The sequence below is a fragment of the Mirounga angustirostris genome, unplaced genomic scaffold, assembly GCF_029215605.1.
Source record: "Mirounga angustirostris isolate CCGP_5_RB_7025 unplaced genomic scaffold, mMirAng1.0.hap1 SCAF_4, whole genome shotgun sequence".
Lineage (NCBI taxonomy): Eukaryota > Metazoa > Chordata > Mammalia > Carnivora > Phocidae > Mirounga > Mirounga angustirostris.
In genome coordinates, this window is record NW_026991712.1 from 158,534,279 (window position 1) to 158,560,710 (window position 26,432).

The 26,432-nt window shown below is 41.2% G+C and overlaps 1 protein-coding gene and 1 pseudogene across 25 annotated transcripts in view; one reads left to right on the forward strand and one right to left on the reverse strand.

Moving 5' to 3' along the window:
• Positions 1–26,432, forward strand: part of SCMH1 (Scm polycomb group protein homolog 1) — a 176,386-nt gene that overhangs the window by 129,992 nt on the left and 19,962 nt on the right. For 22 of the 25 annotated variants that reach the window (XM_064589342.1, XM_064589343.1, XM_064589340.1 and 19 more), the window contains 4 exons: positions 2,810–3,042; positions 6,798–6,924; positions 24,213–24,413; positions 26,187–26,378. In XM_064589342.1, coding sequence (XP_064445412.1) covers positions 2,810–3,042; positions 6,798–6,924; positions 24,213–24,413; positions 26,187–26,378 — 753 coding nt within the window. The remainder of the gene's footprint in view (positions 1–2,809; positions 3,043–6,797; positions 6,925–24,212; positions 24,414–26,186; positions 26,379–26,432) is intronic. The other 3 variants (XM_064589352.1, XM_064589354.1, XM_064589353.1) reach the window with 2 other exon arrangements.
• Positions 7,962–20,230, reverse strand: LOC135363946 (protein-associating with the carboxyl-terminal domain of ezrin-like; annotated as a pseudogene).

The following is a 26,432-nucleotide window of genomic DNA, read 5'->3' on the forward strand; positions in this document are numbered from 1 at the left end:
TTGTAGATTACTGAGCTATTCTTTCATTAGTTTCTAAATACTATGTTTGCCTAATTCTCTCTGTCTTCTTCCCCTGGGATTATAGTTACTCATATTTTGGATCCATTGACCATGCCCACATGTCTCTAATGCTCTAATCTGGTTTTTTTCCCCATATTTTTGCTTCACTTTGGATGTTTTCTATTGATTTTTCTTCAAGTTCATTAATCCTTTCTTCTGCCAGATCTTGTCTTCCCTTAAATCCATCCAAAGAGTTCTTAATTTCTCATGTTACATTTTTAATTCCAGGATGTTCATTTAATTTTTTATATAGATTCCAGTTTTCTGTGGGTGTTATCTTCTCTTACATTTTGCTTATCTTTTTCTCTTTCTTTAACATATTAATTATGATTATTATAAAGTCTCTGTTCCATTATCTGGATCATATATGAATCTCCTTCTGTTGTCTGTATTTTCTCTTGATTACCAGTCACTTTTTTCTGCCTCTTTTTACATCTCATATTTTTTGTGATATACTGGATGTTTTATATAAAAGAACTGTTGAGGCTCCAGCTAGTATCTTACATTAGAAAGAATTCTTCTTTTCCTCTGTTACACTAATAGGATAAGGGCCTGATCCTCTCAATCTAATCATGGATTGAGCTAGTCCAGGTCTGGATTATACCTATAGTTTATTCCTATTTCTTAGATATGGGCCCTCCTGGGCTCTTGATTGAGAACCTAATAGGTCTCTCTATCTTCTCAGCCCCGAAAAATTGCAAGAGACTGTCCTCCCTTTAGAGGTTAGGGTTTTAGTTCTTTAACCTCCCACTCCTTACAATTTCAAAATATGGCATTTATCTTGAAGAGGAGATATGTGTTTGAGGTAGACCTCCTCCTTCTAGTGGGACCTTATTTATCCCCTAAAGCCACAAGATTATAGGAGATTTCATTCTTCCTTGTAGAAGCTCTCAGCCTAGCTTCACATGTCCAGTGTGCAGGCTCAGAACTCAGCAAATGTCCCATGGGGAAAATTGGCCACATGCATGGAACTCAAGTTCCAATCTGTCACAGCAACCTATTGGATTTCTCTTTCCTCCAGTAGAGGTCCTCTGCACGGGCCACACCTGATCCTCAGCTCATGCCCCAAATTGGCAAATGTCCTCAGGAAAGAAAACAGTGTCAACTACCTCAGAAGCCCTCCCCACTCATGTCTGGAATTCCAGTTCATCTAGCCCTTGTGATTTCTACAACACTGCAGTGTCTCTTCAAAGAATGTATCTGACTTTTCCTAATTGTTGCATTAGCAACACCACATTGCCATAATCTATTACATCCTACCTAGACACATTAACAACATTACCCTCTCCGTGCCCACTGTGATTAGTTTATGAACTAGTCTCCCTAGTTCTACTCATGCAGCTTCTCTTCATGCTTAGAATAAGTTCAGATTCATTTTCACCATCTGCAAAGTCCTACACAATCTTATTTCTACTCCCTTTCTAACCTGATCCCCCGCCACTCCTCTTTGCTCACTCAATTCTAGCTATACTCACCTCCTTACCATTTCTCAAACACCCTGACACGTTCCCATCTCAGAATCTTTGTGCTTGTTATGCACCCTCTACTTGGGAGGTGCTTTTCTCGGATTTTCATAAGGCTTTGCCTTTATTTCATTTGGGAGCTCTGTGTAAATGTCACCTCCTCAAAGAGAACTTTCCTCACCCCTCTCTCTCCTTACCCTTCTTTAGTTTCCATCATAGCACTTCCCTGGCATTATACTGTATATTTATTTGTCTGTTTTCTGTCTCCCCAACTAGGAGGTAAGCTCCATGAGAGTGGAAATTGTTTTGTTAACCTCTAGTAAGTGCTCAGTAACTATTTGTGGAATGAATTAGATGTGCTTACCTTGAAGCATTCTCAATTTAAGGAGAAGGTGAATGGTTGGAGTAAAATTGAAAGTACCCTAACATAGATGTCTCCAGAATGCTTTGGGGGTGGAGTGGTACTAACTTAGTTGGGGAATGGTCAGACAAGGCCTCAATAAGGAGGTGGCCCTGGAGCTGAGTATTGGAATCTGAGTATTGATGTTTACTTGACTAGGAAGAATACGGAACTCAACATACATGAATGAATTGGTGTTCAGAAAACAAGTGGGCTAGAACATAGCGGGGATGTGTGTCAGGAAATGACATCAGACATAACTGGAGAACAAGGCAGGGATAAAGTCACAAAAGTCCTTGGATATCAGGATAAAGAATTTGGACTTTACATTAAAGGTAATATGGAGCAGAGATTTTTTAAGTAAGGAGAGATGCTGTCAGATGTATGTATTTCCATGTGTTTCCCTACTCCTCATTGCAATAATCGCACTAAAGCTTTAAGTAGATTGGTGTAGAAAATGCCTAACTTGGTTGTCAGGGCCCAGTTTCAAAACATAGGTCCTTATCCCAGTTTACTGTGTAACCCGGGGAAGGCATCATTTCCTCTGCTGAGCCTTGGATCTTCATTCTTAGCAGGAAGGGATTGTAGGCTTCTAAAGTCATTCCATCTCTGAGCCTATGATTCTGTTTATATGCTTTAACTAAATGCCTTGGGGAGAAAATTTTAATATTTTCTCTGCATCTGCCAGAAATAATTAAAACTTCCAATTCTAACCAATCTAAATTCAGTTCTCCTCTGAGATTTTCTAACATTTAGGTCAGATGCCAGGAAACCAGCTTCTTGGGATAAAACTACCCAAGCAGAAGTAGCAAGTCCTTTTTTTCCCCCTCTGGGATGGGAATGCAGGTGGGAGGAGGGGGTGATAGAATGAGTCTTTTTCTTGCAGTTGTGATTCCAAAGAATCCCTATCCTGCATCTGATGTGAACACTGAGAAGTCCAGCATCCACAGCAGCACCAAAACTGTCTTGGACCATCAACCAGGGCAGAGGGGGCGTAAACCAGGAAAGAAGCGGGGCCGGACACCCAAGCCCCTAATTCCCCACCCCATCTCTACCCCATCCAAGTCAGCTGAACCTTTGAAATTCCCAAAGAAGAGGGGTCCCAAACCTGGCAGTAAGGTAGGTAAAAATGTGGGTTTCCTAGGAAGGGATAAAGGGTTATAAAGGGGTAACTCACTCATATCCATCCATCTTGGAAAGGGGCATGTGTGGCCCTATTTTCCACTTTGTGTATGCTTTTAACAGGAATCTCCTAGATTGTCATCCCTGCTTAGCTACTTAACTGGGAGTTGGTAATATTAGAAATAGGATGGTGTGGATAAAAAAACAAATTTTGACTTTGAAAGCTACTCACATTTGAGGGAATTCTGGTCTAATGTCTTCCCTAGATGGAAGACCCTGCTCCTAATTGTTAACCTACCCAGAGCAGATGCCCAGGCACATGATCAGAAAGAGAAAATTGACTCTATAAATGTATTTCTTTTTCTATCCCTGTCCCTTCTTTTAAAAAGAAAGAAAATTATTGAATACCTAGTAAGAATCAGGCTCTGTATCAGACACCATTACATACATATCACATGATGATCACAAAACCCTGGGAGATGAGTAGATTTAATGTTATCTAATAGTTAAGTAATTTAAGACTTAGAGATGTGAAATGACTTCCCTAAGGTCACATAGCTAATAAATGGCAAAGGCTCCAGAGATGGGGCTCCAGATGTTCTAGTTCCAAGGTCACTGCTGCCCTACCATGGGTACCATGGGTACTCTCCCACATTTCCTGAAGGAGATAGGGTATCGTGGGCACTGTCCCATATTTCCTGCAGGACACTGCTGAGTCAAGTGTCACTGAGCACTGTTAACTGCAGGTGCCACCTTTTAGTCATGACCAATTCTTCATGCATATCTTCCCTAGGGAAACCATTGATAAGAAAGTTCCTCGGCTGCTTCTCTACGGCTTCCTTTAGCATCACCTTCTCCACTCAAATTTTTGTCAAGGGTTTTCTTTGCAGCTCCTTCCTGAACTAGAAGCTGAGTTTCGATGTGGAAATGATACGTAGTTCTTCCTGAGCACCCCATTCTAATCTCATGAGTTCTTCCCTAAGTTTGGTTGTTTGGTTAGTTGGTTGGTTGGTTGATTGGTTTTGTTCTCTTTATTAACTTCAGCTGACTTCAGTTGTTCTAGAATATAAGCTCCTCAAGGTCAAGAACCTAATCTTGTTCTTCTCTTTCTCCTGTAGTGCCTTATATCTCAGTCTCTTCAGAGATGTTCAATATATGCAAGATGGATGGATGATTTTAGTTATGATGTTCTACTTGAGATTATCTCCTGTTTATTGGCTTTGAATTCTTGATGTCACATCCTGATCTTTCTGTGTAACACATATGCTCCTGATCTATCTACTACTAACTCCTAACCCAGGTCCTGATTCTTTTTTATCTCCACTGCTCTCTTCTTATTCTTCTGCTGTGGAGAGAGACTGAAGGCTCTAAAGATTCCAAGGCCAGAGAAGCCATGCTTTCGATGATGTGAAGACATTTTGAGGACATCTGATTAAAGAGGGAAAAAACTTGTAAGCTTTCAAAGACAGAACCAGAACCAAAAAGTAGAAACTCAGGCATTGTCTCAACATAAAAGGAACAGTTAAATCTATCCCAAAACAGATGTAGTAATGTGCCAAAAGAAAGATAAAAAGGAAGGAAAGGAGGGAGGGAAGAAGGAAGGATGGAAGGAAGGAATAGTGATCTGCCATCACTAGAGGCATTTTGTCAGGGACTGGATGAATCATATGGGATGGATGTTTTCAGGAAGAAGGAAGTAGGAAAGGGATGGTTGGATTAAGTGGCCTTTAAGATCCTTCAAAACCTAAACACTATGATTCTATGATTGCCTCTGTTCTGCTTCCTCAGGCAGTCCTAAACATAGTAATAACCAAAGTCCCCATTCTTTCCAACCCTCTTGAAAACAATAATTCTCATCTTATCCTGTATTTTATGGGCTGGCATTTGACTCGCTAATTCCCCCTCCTGTCCTTTTGCCTGCTTCTATAAATGTGTATATGCCTTCCACTTAACCCATGACCCTTCTGTTCCTTTCTGAAGTAAAGTGGTCTCATGACGAGAGCAGAGGCTTCAAAGCCAGACAAATAGGTTTATATCTTCTCTCCATTTGTTACCACTTGTGTGACTGTGGGAAACTTTGAATAAGGCTCTGAGCCCTAGTTTTCTCACCAATAAAATAGAGATGAGGTAAAATATGAAGAGATATTATACATGTAAATGCACCTATCTCAAACAGAAATGGCTTCCATCTCTCTGCTTTCTTCCACAATATTTGGGCACCAAACACCAGGCTTGTTCCTTCAGGGACCCCATGAAATCCTAGCACCAACTCCATGAAGTTGAACTGCTATTTCCTTTCTTCCCTGACTCCTTGCTTATTTAGACTTTGACTTTTAGCAGTATCAAAAAAAAAATGAGGAGGGGCGCCTGGGTGGCTCAGTCGGTTAAGCGACTGCCTTCGGCTCAGGTCATGATCCCAGAGTCCCGGGATCGAGTCCCGCATCGGGCTCCCTGCTCAGCGAAGAGCCTGCTTCTCCCTCTGACCCTCCCCCACTCATGTACTCTCTCTCTCTCTCTCTCATTCTCGCTCTCTCAAAATAAATAAATAAATCTTTAAAAAAAAAAATGAGGAAATGTCCATGCCCCATGTATGCTTTGAACGTTTCGTGTTTGCGTGATAACTTCCACAGACAAGGCCATCTTATATATGCCCCCTGTCACTGGTGCTGCTGCTTTAGAGCATACACTCCTGGAAGGCAGGCAGGTTTATATCGCTCCCAGCAGTGGACCCTACATGGCACATTTAGTAAAAAAGGGATTTCTGGATCTCAGTGGTTGATTACATTTTCCTTGCGTTCAGAAAGGCTTTTAGAAAACTATTTTCTTGAAAAGAAGCTTCTGAGATCTTTCTCCCCTAGAGACTGACCTGAAGTAGATTTTTCTCAAATCATTTTTATTACTTCCCCCATTATTTGTATGCTATACCGTGTGCTTCATTGAAAGTATTTATTGAGACTTAATATATGGCAGTAGCCATGCTAGGAGCGTAGGAACCCAGAATCAGACCCTCAAGGAGCTCCAGGCTAATAGAGGACACCAGTATGTAAATATATATGACAATACATGGTGACAGATGCAGCACAAAGTACAGAGATAGCACAAAAGATACAGTAATTAGGGGAAATCTAGAAAAGTTTCCTGGATAAACAGATTTTTATAAAGTAAAAAAAGAAAGAAGGAGCATTCCAAGCAGAAGGGACAGTTTATTACAGTAAAGGCATGGCCCAGGTAAAACGGCAGGGTTTTTAGAGTAGTATTTTAGTTAGAGATCTAAACCTTAGAGTATGAAGTTTAAGATAAGAAATGGAGTTGATGAGCTGAGGAGGTAGGCAGAGGAACGAGTTTGCAGTTAGGGGAAGGGATGTTTCCATTTTTTGAAGAGAGAAGCAAAGTACAAAATAATGTCAAAGTAGACTTAAGCCTCAGCATTTTTTTTCCCTTTTTTGCTTTTGTCCGTCCAACTGATAACCTGGAATTTCGAATGATAATATTGAATCTAGTATAAAAGACTGTGAATTAAGCTCCAGCTCAATAGGAGCCCAGAATCTTATACATAGATTCGGAAAATATTTACTAAGCATCTGCTATAGGTAAAGCTCTAGGCAAGATTCTGTGTGGAAAACAAAGATAAAACACAGCCCCATCCACAGAGATATTTCCATCTCATGGGTGAATCGAGGGCTAGGAATAGAGAAATCAGAAGACAAGTTACCTGTCACAGGTAGCAAACTTCTCCCCATCCATTTTGACAGAGGAAGCCTCGGACTTTGCTGAACCCACCACCCACCTCACCAACAACCAGCACCCCTGAACCGGATACCAGCACTGTACCCCAAGATGCTGCCACCATCCCCAGCTCAGCCATGCAGGCCCCCACAGGTAAGAGCAGATCATGCTATTAGCTGCCACAAGCCCCAGCCACCCCCATCTGTCCTTTCTCTTGTCTTGCACCAGCAGTTAGCCCCCCCACCAATCCATTTGTAAACCTAACTCAAATCTTTAAACAAATGTTTTATCTTTGGCATTTGAAATAGTTTCAGAGAAACCTTCATCCTTTCAAAACAATAGAAGAAACTTGGATAGATGTCCTGTGAACTCAGAGTTGGGGAGCTGGGGCGTGGGGGTGGGGTGGAGGTGGGGCCAGCACCAGGAGCCCCCCCCCCCGCCCCGCCCAGTTTGTATTAATATGCATCCTTTCCAGTTCCCTGTGCAGAATACTGATCCCTTCCAGAATCCTTCCAGCATTACAGTAATCCTGCCACCACTCAAATACGTGTGCAACCACTCTGATTTTTTTTTTTCTAGTGAAAATAGTCTTTATTGGATATTTAGAAAACAGCATTATGGGAGGTATTTCTCCTTAAGAATTTTGGTACAATGGAATACGTGTGGAACAGTCAGTAACTGCCCCGGTCCCACAGGGCTGTTCAATCAGCACAACTATAAACCAGTAAGTTGCCTAGGAAAACCTTAGCAATTTAAAATCATTTAGATACTTTATAGCTAAAATTTTTTCTGTAAGTCCTATTTCATAGTAGAGCTTCCTCTTCTGACTGTTAAAGAAATGGCACAAAATTAAGCTAATCAGCTTGGCTTTTTGTATTTATTTTCTTTCTTTCCTGGGGGGAAAAAGACAGTAAATTCAACCTTTCCACAGCCACTCGAGTTTCACAGAGCTCTGAGTCAAACGCACACAGCTCTTCCACAGAGAAACCAGAGCTCTTCACCTCCTGGGGCTCTTAGCTAGCACTCGAGGGCACACACTTCAGTTAGCAGACTAGGGAAAGAGCTCCTGCTAGGGCAAAACAGGATGCTCTGGGGGGTTTTGTTTGCAGAGCCTGCTTTTGAGGTATTAGTTTGATATGGTTTTTTTCTTAAAGGAATCCTTTTTCCTATAGTGTAACTGCCCCCCATTGTTACCAGTTATTATCCTCCTAGCTCAGCCCCCCTGCCCCTTCCCAGCCTTCAGACTCTCCCTCAGTAATTTCTGCTGCAGCAGATTTTGAGGAAAACTCCATCAGTGGTGAGACATCATCCTTGGGAACCATCATCTCTGCCCTCAGTTCAGGTAAAAGAAGAATAGCTGCAGGCTTCATTTCTGGGATCATATCAACAAACCAGTCCAACTCAGGATCTCGTAATGGCTTCTTTTTTACTTGAATTGGTAAACTCTTCTAAACCCAGTTCTGATAGAAACTTAAGCCTCCTTCCTTGTGACACTTTTGGTGGCTTGCTTTTGGTCTGGCTCCTCCCTACTTTGTGCAAGACTGGTCTTTTGGGGTAGGTTTGGACTCTTCAATGAGTAGAAGCAGAGTAGGAATGGCCTTTTGCTCCCCTGAGGGAACAGGTCTTGCAGCTATGGTTCTACCTCCATGGTTTATCTTGGTATCTTAGCTGTTAGGCTCAAAGTCATCCCACGTCTCCCCTGCAGTAGTGAGTGAGCGGGGCCTTGACAGCAGTGTAGTTCTGTAGGACAGATATGTGCATTGACAGTTTTGGTTGCATACCCCTTTGGCGAGTAGGGTAGTCACTCTTCAGCCTTGTTAGACCTTGATGGGAAGTTTTCACTGTCTTCTGAGGTACCTTTTACATCTGAGATTCCATTCGTGGGAAATTTAATAGGCTGAGAAAATCGATCACCTTCTGAGGAAAGGTCAGTAGTTTTCGTAGAACTTGCGGCAGTGAGTTTGAAGCTGGTGGTCTTTCTCCTCCCACCATCACCTCTGGTCCAAGGAGAGAGACCAGCACTGCTAGGCTGTGAAGAGTAACTGCCACGATGGAATCTCTGGCATCAAGCCAGCCTGGTGATGCCTGTGGCAAGGGGACTTTCTTCAGCTGCGCCTGAGTGAAGTGCTCCACGTATGCCTTGAGGGGAGACAGTAGCACCTTCCACATGTGCTCCTTGTGAACCTCAAACAGCTAGAGCGGCACAGGGGTCACCCATGACCGGAACAGGGCCAGCAAGAGCAGGCAAGGGGCTTCTGGGGTTTCTCTCTGTGCGTTGTTTTCATGGGGCCAAGCAGATGAGGAGGAAGACTCTTAAAGGCTACTGGCCCTGCACACACCAACTGATTAAGGGCAGAAGAGGCATCAACCATGATGCTATTAATTCCTCTCACAAGCAGCTGAAATATGAAGAATTCAGGTTTTTTTCATCTTTAGTCTTCAATGTTAAACTTTTTAAGAAATTCACAACTTCTAGAAAATCATTCCTGAAGAAGTCATGGGACAGTAAGGTGCAGAGTGCTGGCTGACATTTTAGAATGGGATTCAGCAAGGTCTGTTGAAAGCTGGGGAGAATGTCCACCAAAACTGAAATCCAGAGCTACCGTTAGTTTCCAGTGAGTGCCTTCTCCTTTTCAGGACCTCTGTAGCTGGAGACTGACAAGAGCAAAAACTAACCTGTAAAATCCCAAACAAACAAAGCCCTGGCTGATTTTTTTTAACATCATTGGTGGTGGCAAACCTTGGTACTATGAGAGTAAACTTGATTTTGGAGACCAACCAATGAACATTTGATTCAAAGCACAGTGTGGTTTGAGTGGCTGCAGTGGGCAGGTAGTCAATCAGGGCTATGATTATCTGTTTCCATTTCATAAACCAGCCATCTGTGAAGGTAACTTTAAAAGAGCTACACCACTGGAATAGATAGTCTCCCAATGGGAATTCTAGAAAGAACAATACTCATTTCTTATGTGTAGAGATACGTGTGTGAAACCTTACTCTAGTTACTCTGCAGATCCTCCACCTTCTTTAAAGAAGTTTAAGCAATTGGAATGGTCCCCAGAGAAGTTAGCATAGTCTTTTTCTAAGGAGTTAAGTATGTCTCCAACCCAAATCCTAGAACGTTAGAGCTTGAAGGGAAAGCCAATTCTAATTTCTTCTCCACATGACCTCTGGAATACCACATATAGCCTGCTTATGGTATTTATGTCCAGCTCTAGTCAGGGTCCTATTAACATGATTTCTCCAAATATATCATCTGCATCTAGCTCCAGCCAATTACTGGGTTTGCTTAGTCCAAGAGTATCTTTAGATTAATGAACAGTGGCCTTTGCCCCAAAGCTCTGTGGATGAAGAAGAAAAAACAGATAAATACCTTGGTAGAAATATTGATTACATATGTTTTCCAGCCTCATGGCATGACCCCTAGATGCCTGTATATTTGCTTGGTTTTCCATCATTCTAGATACCACTAAGGTGCCTGTGTGCCTTTTCAACAGTACCTAGATAAGACCCACAGCAGTGGGAGCTTCATGACTGTGCCACATTATTCCATTTAAATGATGCAGATTCCTTTTAAATCTGGCAGTCGCTGAGCTGGCATCCCTCTCTCAGCCTGAGTCTCAGAGCTTAGGAAAAGTGGGAACTTACTTCGTATCTCTGTTTCCTGCTCCTGGACCGACTATAGCAGTTTTGACTTTTCATTGTCTGGCCATCCTCTGCCTGGGCCTCGGCTCATTCTGTGTGACCTTGACCTCACTTCCCTCTCTGAGCCTCAGTTTCCACACTTAATGCAGTGGAAGGATTAGTTGAAATTACCTTTTACAGACCCTTCAAGTGTTAACAGTAAAAGCTATCATGGATCGAAAGGTGTGTGCCACACTATCCTTTATACCTCCCTTTCATTTTTTTACCTGCACAGCACTTTTTAAGAGTTAGTTGTATTTATTTTTTTTTAACAATTTTTTTTATTTCTTTGAGAGAGAGACAGAGATAGCGACAGAGATAGCAAGAGAGAACATGAGCAGGGAGGGGAGGGAGAAGAAGGCTCCCCAGTGAGCAGGGAGCCCAATACGGGCGGGGCTTGATCCCAGGACCCGGGGATCATGACCTGAGCAGATGCTTGATGGACTGAGCCACCCAGGTGCCCCAAGAGTTAGTTTTATTTTTATCAGAGTTAATACATGCTCATAATTTAAAGGAACAATAGGTTTTTAAGAATTATGACAAAAGCAAAACAAACTGGCCCTCTTTTCCCCCGTCATTTACTTCTCCTCAAATGCAATCACTTTTAATTCAACTGATTCTTTTATTTACCTCCATATGTTGTTTTTATGTTTATATTTTATGCATAATTCAGGTATTTTTAACTGACAACCCACTTTAGAAGTTGAAGATTTAACTGTTCTTAACCTCCTTGTCCCTTACCTACCCACATATACTTCCCTATCTTAATACCGTGATATTATCATTTTGATTAGATTGAAATTCAGCGTTTTGTCATTGTAATTTGTGGAATGCTGTTTTCAATTGAGCCAAGTAGTGTACTATGATTACTTTTCCTTTGTTGCACATTTTGTTTTCAAAGTAAATCTTGTTGATTTCTTTGTGGTTTTTTTTGCTAATACTTATTAATTCAACCTAAACTCTCTTACTACGTACATCTCTCATTATGTTCAAGCACATTATATATTCTATCCATATCAAACTCTCAAAAAGAAGTCTCTTCTGAAGCCTTCTGAGTTCCTTGACATCTTCTTCACCTCCCTTTCATATTATTCCCAGTTTGTTCCTTCTCTTTGTTTTCCCATGTAAATCTTAGATTGCATGTTTAATTTTACATGAAATTTTTTTTTCTTTGAAACTTCTCTTCATCCCTAGTGTTCTGCAGTCTCACCTAGGATGAGACACTGCTATACTGGACCCTGTGTGTGCCCATCCTTTCTTTAGTTTCTTGAGATTTTCTTAAATTCTTTCGTCAGTAATTTTCTCCCACTTCTTTGTCTCTCTGCACTCCTCCTGGCACACGTTATTCAGAGGTTGAACCTTTTGAACTTGTTCTGTAATATTCTTAACCCTCTTTATTCTTACCCCTATTCTCATTGACTTTTTGTTCAACTTTCTTCAAAGCTTTCCTCAACTCTGTTTTCCAAACTTTGTGTTGAGCTTCTCGTATTTAGTATCTTACTTTTAAAGTATCATTATCCATTATTCTAGTGGCATTTTCCAAAGGGTGTTTGGTGGAAAGCCAGTCCTGCAAAATGATCTGCATAAAAGAATTTTACATACATTTAGGAAATTTGTCACATACAGTTAGGAAAGGCTTATACTCTACTTTCCCACTCTGGGATATTTGCATCTGCTATGAAGAGCTCTTTTTTGTTTTCTGAATTTTTTACTCAACTGTTTTTTTAGGTTCACAGCAAAATCAAGCAGAATGTCCAGAGATTTTCCATATACCCCTGCCTCCACACATGCATGGGCTTCTCCATTATCACCATCCCCCACCAGAGTACAAAGTACATTTGTTTCAAGTGTGAAACACTTGAACCTCCATTGAAACATCATTAGCACCCAAGGTCCATAGTTTACATTAGGGTTCTCTCTTGGGGCTGTACATTCTGTGGGTTTTCACAAATATATAATGACATGTATCCACCATTAGAGGATAATACAAAATAGTTTAACTGCTCTAAAAATCCTCCATGCTCTGCCTATTCATCCGTCCTTGTCCCCTAACTCCTGGCAACCACTCATCTTTTTACTGTCTCTATAATTTTGCCTTTTCCAGAATGTGATGTAGTTGAAACCATGCAGTATGTAACCTTTTCACATTGGCCTTTTCACTTAGTAATATGCATTTAAATTTTCTTCATATCTTTTTCATGCTCGTTTCTTTTTAGGGCTGAATGATATACCATTGTCTGGCTATACCGCAGTTATCTATTCACCTACTGAAGGACATCTTGGTTCCTTCAAGGTTTGGGTAATTATGAATTAAGTGGCTATAAACATCCATGTACAGGTGTTTTTTTGTGGACATAAATTTTAAATTTCTTCGGGTAAATACCAATCCTTTGGAATGAGATTGCTGGATCGTATGGTAAGAGCATGTTTAGTTTTTTAAGGTACTGCCAAACTGTCTTCCAAAGTGGCTGTACCATTTTGCACTCCCACCAGCAATGAATGAGAGTTCCTTTTTCCACATCCTTGCCAGCATTTGGTGGTGTTAGTGTTCTGGATTTTGGCCATTCTAATAGGCATGTAGTGGTATTTCATTGTTTCAATCTGTATATCCCTAATGACATACAGGGAAAAGCATCTTGTCATATGCTTATTTGCTATTTGTGTATCTTCTTTGGCAAGGCATCTATTTAACAGCATTGGCCCAGTTTTTAATTGGGTTGTTCATTTTCTTATTGTTGAGGGTTTTTTTTAAATTCTTTGTATATTTTGGAAAACAGTTCTTTATCAGGTATGCCTTTTACAGATATTTCCCCCACTCTGTGGCTTTTCTTCTCATTATCTTGATTGGGTCTTTCACAGAGCAGAAGATTTTACTTTTAATGAGTCCAGCTTGTCAATTGTTTCTTTCATGGATCGTGCCTTTGGTGTCATATCTAAAAAGTCGTTGCCATTCCTGAGGTCATCTCATTTTTCTCCGATTTTATTTTCTCGGAGTTTTACAGTTTTGAATTTTACACTTAGGTCTGTGAACTATTTTGAGTTAATTTTTGTGAAGGGTATAGGGTCTGTGTCTAAATCCCTTTTTTTTTTTTTTCCCGCATATAGCTGTTCAGTTGTTTTAGCACCACTTGTTGAAATGACTACGTTTTTCTCTTTTGTTTTGCCTTTGTTCCTTTGTCACAGGTCAGTTAGCTATATCTATGTGGGACTATTTCTCAGCTTTCTATCTGTTCCATTGATCTCTTTGTCTATTCTTTCACACTGTCTTGAATACTATTAGCTTTATAGTGAGTCTTGAAGTTGGGTAGTATCAGTCCTCCAAACTTGTATTGTGTTGGTTGACTAGAGTTTTCTTGCCTCTCCATATGAATTTTAGACTCAGTTTGTCAGTAGCCACAAAATAACCTGCTGGGATTTTGATTGAACTTGCACTGAATCTGTAGATCAAGTTGGAAAAAACTGACATCTTGACAATATTGAGTCTTCCTGTCCATGAACATGAGATATCTCTCCATTTATTTAGTTTTCTTTCTTTTTATTTTATTTTATTTTATTTTATTTTATTTTATTTTATCCTAAGTGTACTCTTTAATCCCCATCAGCTATTTCACCCATTCCCCCCAGCCTCCCCTCTGTCAACCGAACTCAGTTTATTCTCTATAGTTAAGAGTCTGTATGTTTAGAGGGTTTTTTATTATTATTATTTCATTCATCAGAGTTTGTAGTTCTCCTTATATAAGTCCTGTACATATTTTGTTAGAGTTATACCTAAGTATTTTATTTTTGGAAGTATTAATGTAAATGGTACCATGTTTTTAATTTCAAATTTCACTCATTCCTTATTGTTCCATAGGAAAACAATTGACTTTTATGTATTAACCTTGTATCCTGCAACCTTGCTATAATTGTTTATCAGTTCCAGGAATTTTTTTTGTCAGTTCTTTCACATTCTCAACATAGACATTTGTGTCATCTGTGAACAAAGAGAGTTTTATTTCTTCCTTCCCAATCTGTATATCTTTTATTTCCTTTTCTTACCTTATTACATTAGTCAGGACTTCCAGTACACGATAAAAAGTTGTGGTGGGATGCCTGGGTGGCTCAGTTGGTTAAGCGTCCAACTCTTGGTTTCAGCTCTGGTCATGTTCTCAGGGTCGTGAGATCAAGCCCTGCATCAGGTTCCACATTCAGCGTAGAGTCTGCTTGAGATTCTTCCCTGCCCCACCACAATTTCTCTCCCCCTCTGCTCCTCCCCCTGCTCACTCTGTCTAAAATAAATAAATACATAAAATCTTAAAAAAAAAAAAAAAAGAAGAAAAGTTGTGGTGAGAGTGAACATGCTTACCTTGTTCCTGATCTTAGTGGGAAAGCTGCTAGTTTCCTGCCATTAAGTGTGATGTTAGCTGAAGTTTTTTTCTGGATAGTTATCAAGCTGAGGAAGTTCCCCTCTGTTCCTAGTTTGCTGAGAGTTTTTATCATGAATGGGTCTTGGATTTTGTCAGATGTTTTTTCTGCATCTATTAATATGATCATGTGATAGCTTTTCTTTAGCCTGCTCATGTGACGGATTACATTAATTGATTTTTAAATGTTTTGAACCAGCCTTGCATACCTGGGATAAATCTCATTTGGTTGTAGTGTATAATTCTTTTTATATATTGTCGGATTTGATTTGCTAATATTTTGTTGAGGATTTTTGCATCTATGTTTATGAGGGACATTGGTCTGTAATTTTCTTGTAATGTTTTTGTCTGGTTTTAGAATTAGAATAATGCCAGCCACCTAGAATGAGTTAAGAAGTATTCTCTCTGCTTCTATTTTCTGTAATTAGTAAAATGTATTTCTTAAATGCTTAGTAGAATTCACCAGTGAATCCATCTGAGTCTGGTGCTTTCTATTTTGGAAGATTATGAATTATTGATTCAACTTCTTTAATAGATACAGGCCTATTAAATTATCTTTTTCTTCATGTATGAGTTTTGACAGATTGTGGATTTCATGGATTGGTCCATTTCACCTAGATTATCAAATTTGTGGGCCTAGAATTATTCATAGTATTCCTGTTATTCCTGTGTTATCCTTTTAATGACCATGGATCCATGGTGGTGTCCCCTCTTTTATTTCTGATATTAGTAATTTGTGTCATCTTTTTAAAAAATTTAGCCTGTCTAAAGGCTTATTGATGTTAATCTTTTCAAAGAACCAGCTTTGGTTTCATTGATAATTTTTTTTCTTCTATCAACTTCCTGGTTTCAGTGTCATCGATTTCTGCACTAATTTTTATTATTTCTTTTTTTATGCATACTTTAGATTTAATTTGCTCTTTTTTTCTAGTTTCCTAAAGTAGAAGCCTAGATTATTGATTTCAGATCTTCCTTATTTTCTAATGTACACACTCAATGCTATATATTTCCCTCTATCCACAGCTTTTGCTGCATCCCAGAAATTTTGATAAGTTGTATTTTTATTTTCATTTAGTTCAAAATATATTTAAATTTCTTTGGAGATTTATTCTTTGGCCTATGTGTTATTTATAAATATGTTGTTTAACCTCCAAGTATTGGGGGATTTTCCACCTCTCTTTCTGTTACTGATTTTTTATTTAATTCCATTGTGGTCTAAGAGCAAACATTGTATGATTTCTATTCCCTATAAATTTGTTGAGGTATGTTTTATAGCCCAGTATGTTGTTTGTCATCATGAGTGTTTCATATGAGCTTGAGAAGAATGTGTGTTCTGCTGTTGTTGAATGATGTAACCTATAGATATCAATTATATCCAGTTGATTGATGATACTATTGTGTTCAGCAACATCCTTACTAGTTTTCTGCCTGCTGGATCTGTCCATTTCTGAGAGAGGGATGATGAAGTCTCCAGTTACAATTGTGGATCCATCTGTTTATTCTTGGAATTCTATTAATTTTTACCTCTCATATTTTGATGGTCTGTTGGTAGGTGCATATACAGTAAGAATTGATATATCTCCTTACGTAAATGACCTCTATATCATTATGTAATGCCCCTCTTTATCTACAGTAACTTTCCTTGCTCTGTAGTTTGCTACATCTCAAATTAAAATAACTATCCCCACTTTCTTTTAATTAGTGTTAGCATGGTATATCTTTCTCCACCCCTTTACTTATAATCTATATGTCTCTTTATATTTAAAGTGGGTTTCTTGTAGGCAACATATAGTTGGGTCTTGTTTTTTGATCCACTTTTAGAATCTCTGTCTGTTTATTTATTTATTTATTTATTTATTTATTTATTTACTTATTTATTTGAGAGAGCAGAGTGAGCAAGAATAGGAGTGGGGGGTGGGCAGAGGGAGAAGCAGGGAGCTTAGCAGGGAGCCCAATGCAGGGCTTGATCCCAGGACCCTGGGATCATGACCTGAGCCAAAGGCAGACACTTAACTGACTGAGCCACCCAGGTGCCCCAGAATCTCTGTCTTTTAATTGGTTTATTTAGACCATTGATATTTAAAGTGATTATTGATACAGCTAGAAAATATCTACCATATTTGTTCAGTTTTCTATTTGTTGTTGCCTTTATTCTTTGTGCCTATTTTTGTCTTCCACTTTTTCTCTACCTTTGGTGGTTTTATTTGAGCATTTTATATGATTCCAATTTTTCTCCTTTTTTAGCATATGTTATACTTCTTTTTTATTATTTAGTGATTACCCTAGAGTTTACAATTACATTTATAACTAATCCAAGTCTACTTTCAAACAGCACTGTACCACTTCACAGAAATAATAACATGTAATCCTAATCCCTCCTTTCCATCCCTCTTATGATTGCTGTCATTCATTTCAGTTGTACAGAAGTGTAAGTAAGCATGTGTATATATACATAAACATACACAATCAAATACATTGCTGTTAAGAATTAGAAAATTAAGTTTCTATTTTGCTTTCATCTATTCCTTCTCCAGTGTTCTTCCTTTCTTTATGTAGATTTTAGTTCCTGATCCATATTATTTTCCTTCTCTCTAAGGACTTTCTTGAACCTTTCTTGCAAGGTAATCTACTAGCAGCAAACCCCCCCCCCTTTTTTTTTTTGGTCTGAGAAAGCCTTTACTTCTTCACTTTTGAGGGATAATTTTGCAAGGTACAGAATTCTAAGTTGGGGGTGTTTTCCTTCAACACTTTAAGTATTTCACTCCAGTCTCTTCCTGCTCACATGGTTTCTAAGGATGTAATTTTTAGATCCAGCAGGCAGCTCCTGTGTAGGTGAGGGGGCTTTTTGTCTCTGATTTCTTTCAAGACTTTTTCTTTATTTTTGATGTTCTGCATTTTTATATAATATGCCTAGTTGTAGAGGGTTTCTTGGTATTTATCATGCTTGGTGTTCTCTGATCTTCTTGGATCTGTGGTTTGGTGTCTGATATTAATTTGGGGAAATTCTCTGTCCTTATGTCTTCAAAAATTTCTTTTGTTCCTTTCTTTCTTCTCCTTGTGGTATTCCTACTGTGTGTAGTGTTCCCACAGTCCTAGATAGTTTCTTGGTTTTTTGGGTTTTTTTTTTCTGTCTTTTTTTCTCTTTGCTTTTCAGTTTGGGAAATTTCTATTGAGATGTCAAACTCAATGATTCTTTTCTCGGCCATGTCCACTAATAAGTCTACTAATGAGTCCATCAAAGGCATTATTTTCTATTACACTGTTTTTGATCTCTAGCATTTCTTTTTGATTCTTTCTTAGAATTTCCGTCTTTGCTTACATTGCATATCTGTTTTGCATGCTGTCTACTTTATCCTTTAGAACCCTTAGCATATTAATCATAGTTCTAAATTCCCAGTTTAATAATTCAACATCCCTGCCATGTCTGAGTCTAGTTCTTATGCTTTCCAGCCTAAGGCTAGTTTCTTATGCGTGTGCTTTAATCTTGTGCTCTGTCTCTTAAAACTGCAGCTTTTGCCTTTTAGTATACTTTGTAATTTTTCTCTTGATAGTCAGACATGATGTACTAGGTAAAAGAAGTTGTTGTAAACAGGCCTTTAGTAATGTGATGTAAGGTGCTGGGGGAGGAAGAAATATTCTATAGTCCTATGATTAGGTCTCAGCCTTTTGAGGGGCCCATGCCCCTAGACCATGAACTTCACCAGTATTTCTTATCCTCCCTTCCCTTAGGTGGGACAGGATGGCTGGAGGGGGCTGGAATTGGGTATTTTCCTTCTTCCGGATAGGTTAGACTCTGATCAAATCCTGGCAGGATTTGATAAAATAGCTCTGGCAAAATAGTTTTTCCTGAGGGCAGGCCTTGTTAAGAAGAGTAGAACACTCTGACATGTTTTTAAATGGTTCCTTTTCTGCACTCGCTGCTGGAAGCATGAGGGGATTTTTCTCCAGTATTCACTATGAGAACATTGGTAGAGCTCCTGAAGATAACTCACAAAAGTGTGGGACATCCCCCTCCATGACTGGGTCCCCCCCTGGAGACTTTAACTCTCAGACTTGTCCACGCTAAACTTCCAGCAATTCATCAGTTACAGTTTAGATTTTCCTACCTTGGCATTAGTTACTGTGGAGGTTTCTGCTCATGGCTTTCTGCTTGGTAAAATGTGATTTTCTGTATTCACCTATCTCTCCAAACTTGGGTGGCAGCAGTTTACCCTGTGACCTCACTTCTCTGATAGATCTAAAAAAGATTATTAATCTTTCCATTTGTTCAGCTTTTCACTTGTTGTTTGGTTGGAGTGGCCACTTCCAACCTCCTTATATACTGAACCCTTCTCTGATGTGTTGTTTGTTTGTTTGTTTGTTTTTTAACAACCTCTGATTTCATGGGTGCAGTACAAAACTGAAACAGGACAGTTATAAATATCTTCACAACCTTAAGATTAGGAAGGATTTTAAAAAATAAGACAAAAGCATAAACTATAAAAGAAAAGGTATATAACCTTTTATATACCAGAAAAGAGTGATATCAATATATTCAACTATATTAACAATAAGACAGCTCATCTCTCTTCCACATGGCATCATTTGGGGTGGCTCAGTTGGGGCTGGAGAATCCAATTCCAAGATGGTTCATTCACATGGCTAGCAAAATTGGTGCTGGCTCTTGGTTCTTCTCTACATGGACATCTCCAAAGGGTAGCTTGGACTTCCTCATACCATGGTGGCTGCATTCCAAGAGCAAGTGTCCCAAGAGACAGGAAGTGGAGGCTTCCTTTTCATAAGACTTAAGCCCCAAAATTAGCATAGCATCATTTCCACCATATTCTACTGATTAAGCAGTCATGGAGCTCAGATTCAAGAGAAGAATAGACCCTACTCCTTTATGAGAAGAGGGTCAAAGTATTATGGACCATATTTACAAACCACCTCACTCTACTCTCTGGACATAAATTACTTGTATTTTTCCCACTTGGGAAATTTATTCTTCTTGCAAGATTCTCCATTAAAAGTCCCATCTCTTTGCAACATCAGGCTCTGGATCTAGGATCTCATCATCTAAATCAGATCCACGTGCAAAGGAGACCTCTCAGGTGCAGATTCTCAAGTGTAGTAGCTCCTTGAGTGTAGTTCTTCTCAATCTGAAGATCTGTGAACTAAAGAAAAACATTGTCTGCTCCCCACATACCAACATACAGTGGTGGGACAGGCATAGGATAACTTACAGATAACACCTGTTCAAAAGGAAGCAGTGACTGGTCTGTAGAAATTCTGAAATCCAGCTGGGCACATGTTGCCAGTTCCTTAATTATTAGATCCAATACTGCTTTCCTGGGGTTGTTTTCCATGGGTCTTGGTTTTGTCTCCTGAATCATCCTTCCTTTTCCATAGGAAAACTGAGATTGCTTTCTTGGTCTTCGTCCCATCTATAAAAGGTTTGGGTCTTAAAGGATTCTTTTCATTTTGTACCATTTCTGTCCCTTTGAGTCTGAGCTGGCGATGCTTCCACCAGAATGGCTCTCTTGGAAACTTGAGGGGTTTTCTATGAATGCTATTGAGATTTCCTTCATTAGACAAAACCACACCTTGAACCTTCTGAAGCTAAGCCCTTCTCTACTTTGGGCTTCCTGTATGGCTGCTTTGAGACAATGCCCTTGAGATTCTTAAAAAACTTACCATTTAAGGGAGAGAATCTGCAAAAGTGGCCCTTGAGATTCTTCAAGGGCCTTTTGGTCAGAAAGAGCATGAAGCATACATAGTCTTAAATCATTCTGGCCCCTTAACAAAATATTTTATTGCCCCATTCTGGATTTGACCCTTTCTTAATTTAGAATTGTTTGTCTTCTGGAAGGACTGGAAATGAGAAGCACTTTATTTGTGGACTCTGTGAGTCCTGGGCTTATTTTTTATGCGTTTTTTTTTTTTTTTTAAGCTCATCTCTCTCATTTTGTATTTTTGTCATAGGCAGTAAGAAGCCACCTGGCACTTTCATTACTTTTGTCTGAAAATCTCTAGCTATTTCACTGAGTCCACCAGGTACATTTACTTCCTGGTTCCAGGTTACTGCAGGTGACAGTTTGTCAAACTCTCCATCACTACGTAGCAAGTGTCTCCCATCCTCCATCTTCCAGTAAGATTTTCCTCACTTGCCTTAAGCTCTCCCTGGCAGCCTCCTCAAAACCTGTAGGTGTCCATTCTCAAGTTTCTCAGGAAGCATTGTCAGGCTGGACTAATAGGGATAGAGATGGTACAAAATGAAAAGAATCCTTTGACCCCTAACCTTTAAAGGCTTCTCTTCAAGCCCCTTTATGCTTTCACCCGTATCCTTTTTGGGGCCCTTTATTGCTTTTTTCTGGTACCACAATCCCTTTCAGTAATCTTTTGCTACATAGCAAACCACCACCAGACTTCATGGCTTAAAACAACAATGTGGGCAGGGCGAGGTGGCAATCACTTGCGTCGTTCCATGCAGTGTCAACTGAGGTGTCTTGACTAGGATCAGAGGACCTCCTCCCACCATATGGCTGACAAATTGGTTTTGGCTGTTGATTTCTCTCCACATAGACCTTGCCATAGGGTGGCTTTGCCTCTTCACACATGTTAGTTAGGTTCTAAGAGTGAATGTCCCAAGAAAGAGGACATGGAAACTGTCAGCTTCTTAGTTAAGCCCTGGGCCCAGAAACTGGTACAGTGTCATTTCTACATAGTCTGTTGTTCAAGTATCACAGAGATCGATGGAAGGGATGTCAAAGGTTTGGGAGCCGTGTTTTTTATTTATTTATTTTAAGTTTTTGTTGTTGTTGGGGTGGGGGGGAACAACTTTTTTAAACTGCCACGGTCTTCTAAAGGTTTTATAGCTTAGGGGTGTCTGGGTCGCTCAGTTGGTAAAGCATCTGCCTTCCGCTCAGGTCATGATCTTAGAGTCATGGGATTGAGCCCCGCATCAGGCTCCCTGCTCAGCGGGGAGTCTGCTGGAGATTTCTCTCCCTCTCTCGTACTCATGCTCGCTCACTCTCTCTCTCAAATAAACAAGTAAATCTTTAAAAAATAATAAAGGTTTTATAGTTTGCCTTTTATATTTCACCCTTTAATCCATGTAGAATTTCTTTTTTGTAGTTATCACTGGACTGGTTATATTTTTTCCTTTTCATGTGTTTTAATTAAGGAAAATTTATGTGCAGTGAAATGTACATATCTTAATGTACAATTACATGAGTTTTAATCTGTGCAAGCACCACGTAACCACAACCCCAGTCAAGATAAAAATCATTTCTACCACCCCTAGAAGTTACATCATGCCTCCTTTCAGTCAGCCTTCTCTCCTGCCTTTTTTTTTTTTTAAAGATTTTATTTATTTATTTGTCAGAGAGAGAGACCACACGCACAAACAGGAGAAGGGGCAGGCAGAGCAGGCAGAGGGAGAAGCAGGCTTCCCGCTGAGCAGGGAGCCTGATGCAGGACTCGATCCCAGGACCCTGGGATCATGACCTGAGCCGAAAGCAGACGCTTAACGACTGAGCCACCCAGGCATCCCTCTCCTACCTTTATTCTGATTTCTGTTCCTGTAGATTAGACTTCCTTGTGCTTGAACTTAATATATAAATGGAATTATACTCTATGTACCTTTTGTATCTGGTTTCTTTGACTAAAAATAATGTTTTTGAGAAGCACCCTATCAACAGTTCATTATTTTGTACTGCTAAGTGCTATTGTAATAAATGAATATACCACAATTTGTATATGTATTCTCTTGTTGACAGACATTTGGGTTGGTTCTAGTTTTAGGCTGTTATGAACATAGGTTGCTATGAACATTCTTATGGGTGTCTTTTCGTAGATCTAGGTCTTTGTTTATTTTAACTACTCTTCTTACCTCTTGGAGTTCCTACATTTCTACTTGTTTTGTTTTCAGTGAATGAGTCATATCATGACATGCAAGTCCTAGCTGTTTCTTAACAGACGTCACCCAGTCCTTCTTTCATTAGATCTGCCTTCACACCCACCTCCAGAGGTACCTGCCCATTCTTCACTCTTTTGTGAATTATAAGATGAAACAGCTGGGTTCTCATCTTTGCCCATTCTTGGTTAAGGATTCGGCTTTCTTGGGTCTACTCAGTCAATTGCTACTTGGATTATCTACTCTCCAGCTTCCAAAATTTTAAGCTGTCTCCTTTATTGTGTGACTCATTTTGGAGGGTTTTAGGAGAGAACAGAATTGAATGTGTATTTCAGTTCATCTTGCTTACCCTTTACTTTTCCCTTCCTTCTTTTCCACCTGTCACCTTCCACATCCTGCCTTTCTCTTACTATTTTCCATTTCCTTCTCTCCATCTTGCTTTCCCTTTGAATCAGGTGAGGAGTCCTCAGACAGCATGTTGCACAGCTTCCTCACTTAACAGAGGCTAAAGCTGAGGCCCCCTGGATGAGGACGCAGTCCGTCCACAGCCAACACAGCTACCACTCTTAGCTTTTTTGCCTTTAATAGCAAGAAAGACCTTTTGCCCACCTGTTCCTCCTTCAGCCGTGTGAGAAAGCAGAGTACCCTGCTCAAGTAGGTCCTAGAAGGCACATCAGAAGAGAGGATGTCATAGCTGAGCAGGCTGCTGTGGGTCCTGTCCGGAGACCAAGGAAGCACCTCTGTTGCAGACTGCCTCATACTCCCGTGCTCCCTCTGTCCCCCACCCAGCAGCATGCCAGCTAGGGACTACAGTAGGAGAGTGCCCAGCCGGCCGACAGGGGAAACTGCAGAAACACACAACACTCTCTGGATGGGCCCCTCCGGCCCTTTCTGTGGTTTTCTTCATTCCCATGTTTGTCTATTTTACTACTTTCTTTGGGCCTGGGTGTTAATGCAGAAGATAACAAAGGGACTCCGAGGCCCAGAACAGAAATCAGATGACCCATGGTGTGACCATTCTAAGTGCAAGGCCAAACACACACACACATACACACTCCAGCTGACATTGCCTTGGCCCCTACCACTCCTTACACACGTAATAGGAGATATAAAGACTGTGTGAGGTGACCGAGTCCTGAACATGAAAGGACATACATCTGGGGAATTGTTTAGATTCCCTTTTCAGTGCGCAGAAGACAAAGTACAAGTTCTGTGCCTTGGCTTTTGGTCTGGGCTGTCCTTCCAGCAGGCTGTGTTCCCAGAGCCTTTGGTCATGCAATTTGGGCTGGTTGCAGCTGGACACAGCCACCCTCTGCCCCCTCCCAGGGTTTCACCAGCCTAGCAGCTGAGAATCCTGCTAGGGACCAGAGCCCAGAGTGTGTGAGACAGAAGAGAGCACTGTTCTGTCACTTCTGTACCCCGGATGCTCTTTAAGCTGCTTTGACTCTTTGTCTCTGCAGTTTGTATTTACTTGAACAAGAATGGCAGCCCGGGCCCCCACTTAGATAAGAAGAAGGTCCAGCTGCTCCCTGACCATTTTGGGCCAGCCCGCGCCTCCGTGGTGCTGCAACAGGCTGTCCAGGCTTGCATCGACTGTGCGTACCATCAGAAAACCGTCTTCAGCTTCCTGAAACAGGGCCACGGCGGTGAAGTGATCTCAGGTAAGCACCCTGGGGCTGGTGTGGCCTCCTAGCCAGGGGGGCAGGCCTTCTCCCCTGGCTGATTTCTGGCAAGGCCTCCTGGTTCCTACTTCACGCCTACAGGCTCTGGAGAAATGGGAAGGGATTCCATTCCGCCGAGAGTCCTCCTTTTCAACTCCCGGAACCCCTCTGAGCCTTATGCACACCTCTGCCAAGTAGAATACCCACGCAGACTCTGCTTAATCAAGCCTCTAGGCAGACTCCTGTCCTGTCTGCCTGCTCGGCCTCTGCATACAGGAAGTAGATGGGTGTTGCTGTAAAGGCATTCCAGAAGAAAGAATCCAGAGGGGCTACACTGTGGCAATAGGAACTTCTCCAGACTGCCACAGCCTCCTCTGGCCTCGGGGGACCACAGGACTCTTGTCATGTTCTTCTCACTCCTTAGCTGCCCGGTCCTAAGCCAGCCCTGTTACAAGAAGTTGAATCCCAGGGCAGAGTGGGAAAAACCATTCCCTCTCTCTGTCTCCTGCTCTGTCTGATTCAACTGCACTGTGTTCTGTGTTTTTTGTTTTCACTGAGAATATTCACTTTTCCTGTTGTGCCATGGTTCTGTTTCAATGTTCCCAAGTCCAGAACCCCACTCCTTACCTACCAAACCTATGAAGACTTGACCTGGAGCCTTCGGTCTCAACTGCACGATACTGCATAGTCCCCCACCCCTTCCCTCTAACAAGTTGCAATATCCAGCCTCAGGAGAGCCAGCTGACATGGAAGACCCCAGGAGTACCTGTATTCTTGTAGAAGACCCCATAAGTAACTGTATTTTGTTAGCACACCTTTAGTGAGCCTTTATTGTATGTCAGAGGTTATTTCCAGACCCTGGCCAGGGGAGGGGGAGGAGAGATGACAGGGGAGAGGGGTTCTAATGTGTGAGAAATGCATGCAGGGTAGTGGGAGAGCCCAGGTGAGGGAGCAGTTGGCTGTGTGGAGGATGAGGGCAGGCATGGAAGGCATTGTTCTAGGAGGCTGAGGACTGCTGGGAAATTAAGCCTTCCTTTCCTTCTGAGGCCGAGGCTTCTGTGCAGTAGCCTGTGGGGACCCGCCCTGCTTTGCCGCCTCTGTGGAGTTGCTGCCACCCACAACTTTTCTAGGGTTCTTCTTGTGCCCTGAAACTGGATCCTGAGAATGGCCTATCTCCCTATTTCCTTGCTGCCCTGAGACAAATGCAAAGGCCTTCTGCTTTGTAAGGATTATACAGATACTTCTTGAATAGAAATAGATAGGGAGTAAAATAAAACCAAGCGTGGAATGGTTCCAAATGTTGCTGAAACTCTAGTGCCCTCCTACAGCTCAGATCGTGCACCTAAACTGTTGCTAGTAACAGCTGTATTCTCCTCGTCTGCCCAGTTTCTCTGTTCTTGGGCAGTTCTTATGGAAAGAGAACCCGAAATGAGCAGATTTCCTGGAGAAAACCCAGCCAACTGATGGAGCAGATAGAGTTATGTTCACAGTTGTTTTCACAAGTTGAGTAAAATCACTTCAGAGCCCAGGTGCACCAGACCTGGCCTGGCCACTCCCATTTCAGCAAGCCCTTTGGAGTTGGAGGCAAAAATCAAACCCTTGAGGGAGGGAGGGAAGTGGAAGGGAGGGGAAGGGAGGAGGGAAAAACCCGGGCACTGATTGCTTTGTGTAACCAGGTAAGCGGGAGGCAAGCGGGAGGCTGGGCTCCTCCTGCCCCTCGCTGCCCTGCACTGCCAGGCTGACGTGCTCAGCCCTGTTTCCTTCATTCCACAGCCGTGTTTGACCGTGAACAGCACACTCTCAACCTCCCAGCCGTCAACAGCATCACCTACGTCCTGCGCTTCCTGGAGAAACTCTGCCACAACCTTCGCAGTGACAATCTGTTTGGCAACCAGCCCTTTCCACAGACTCACTCGCCCCTCACCACCACCGAGTACAGCCACAGCCACGACAGGTACCTACCAGGTAGGAGCTGGGATGGGGCCTGGGCTGAGAAGGGGGCACAGGGCTAGTCGCAGC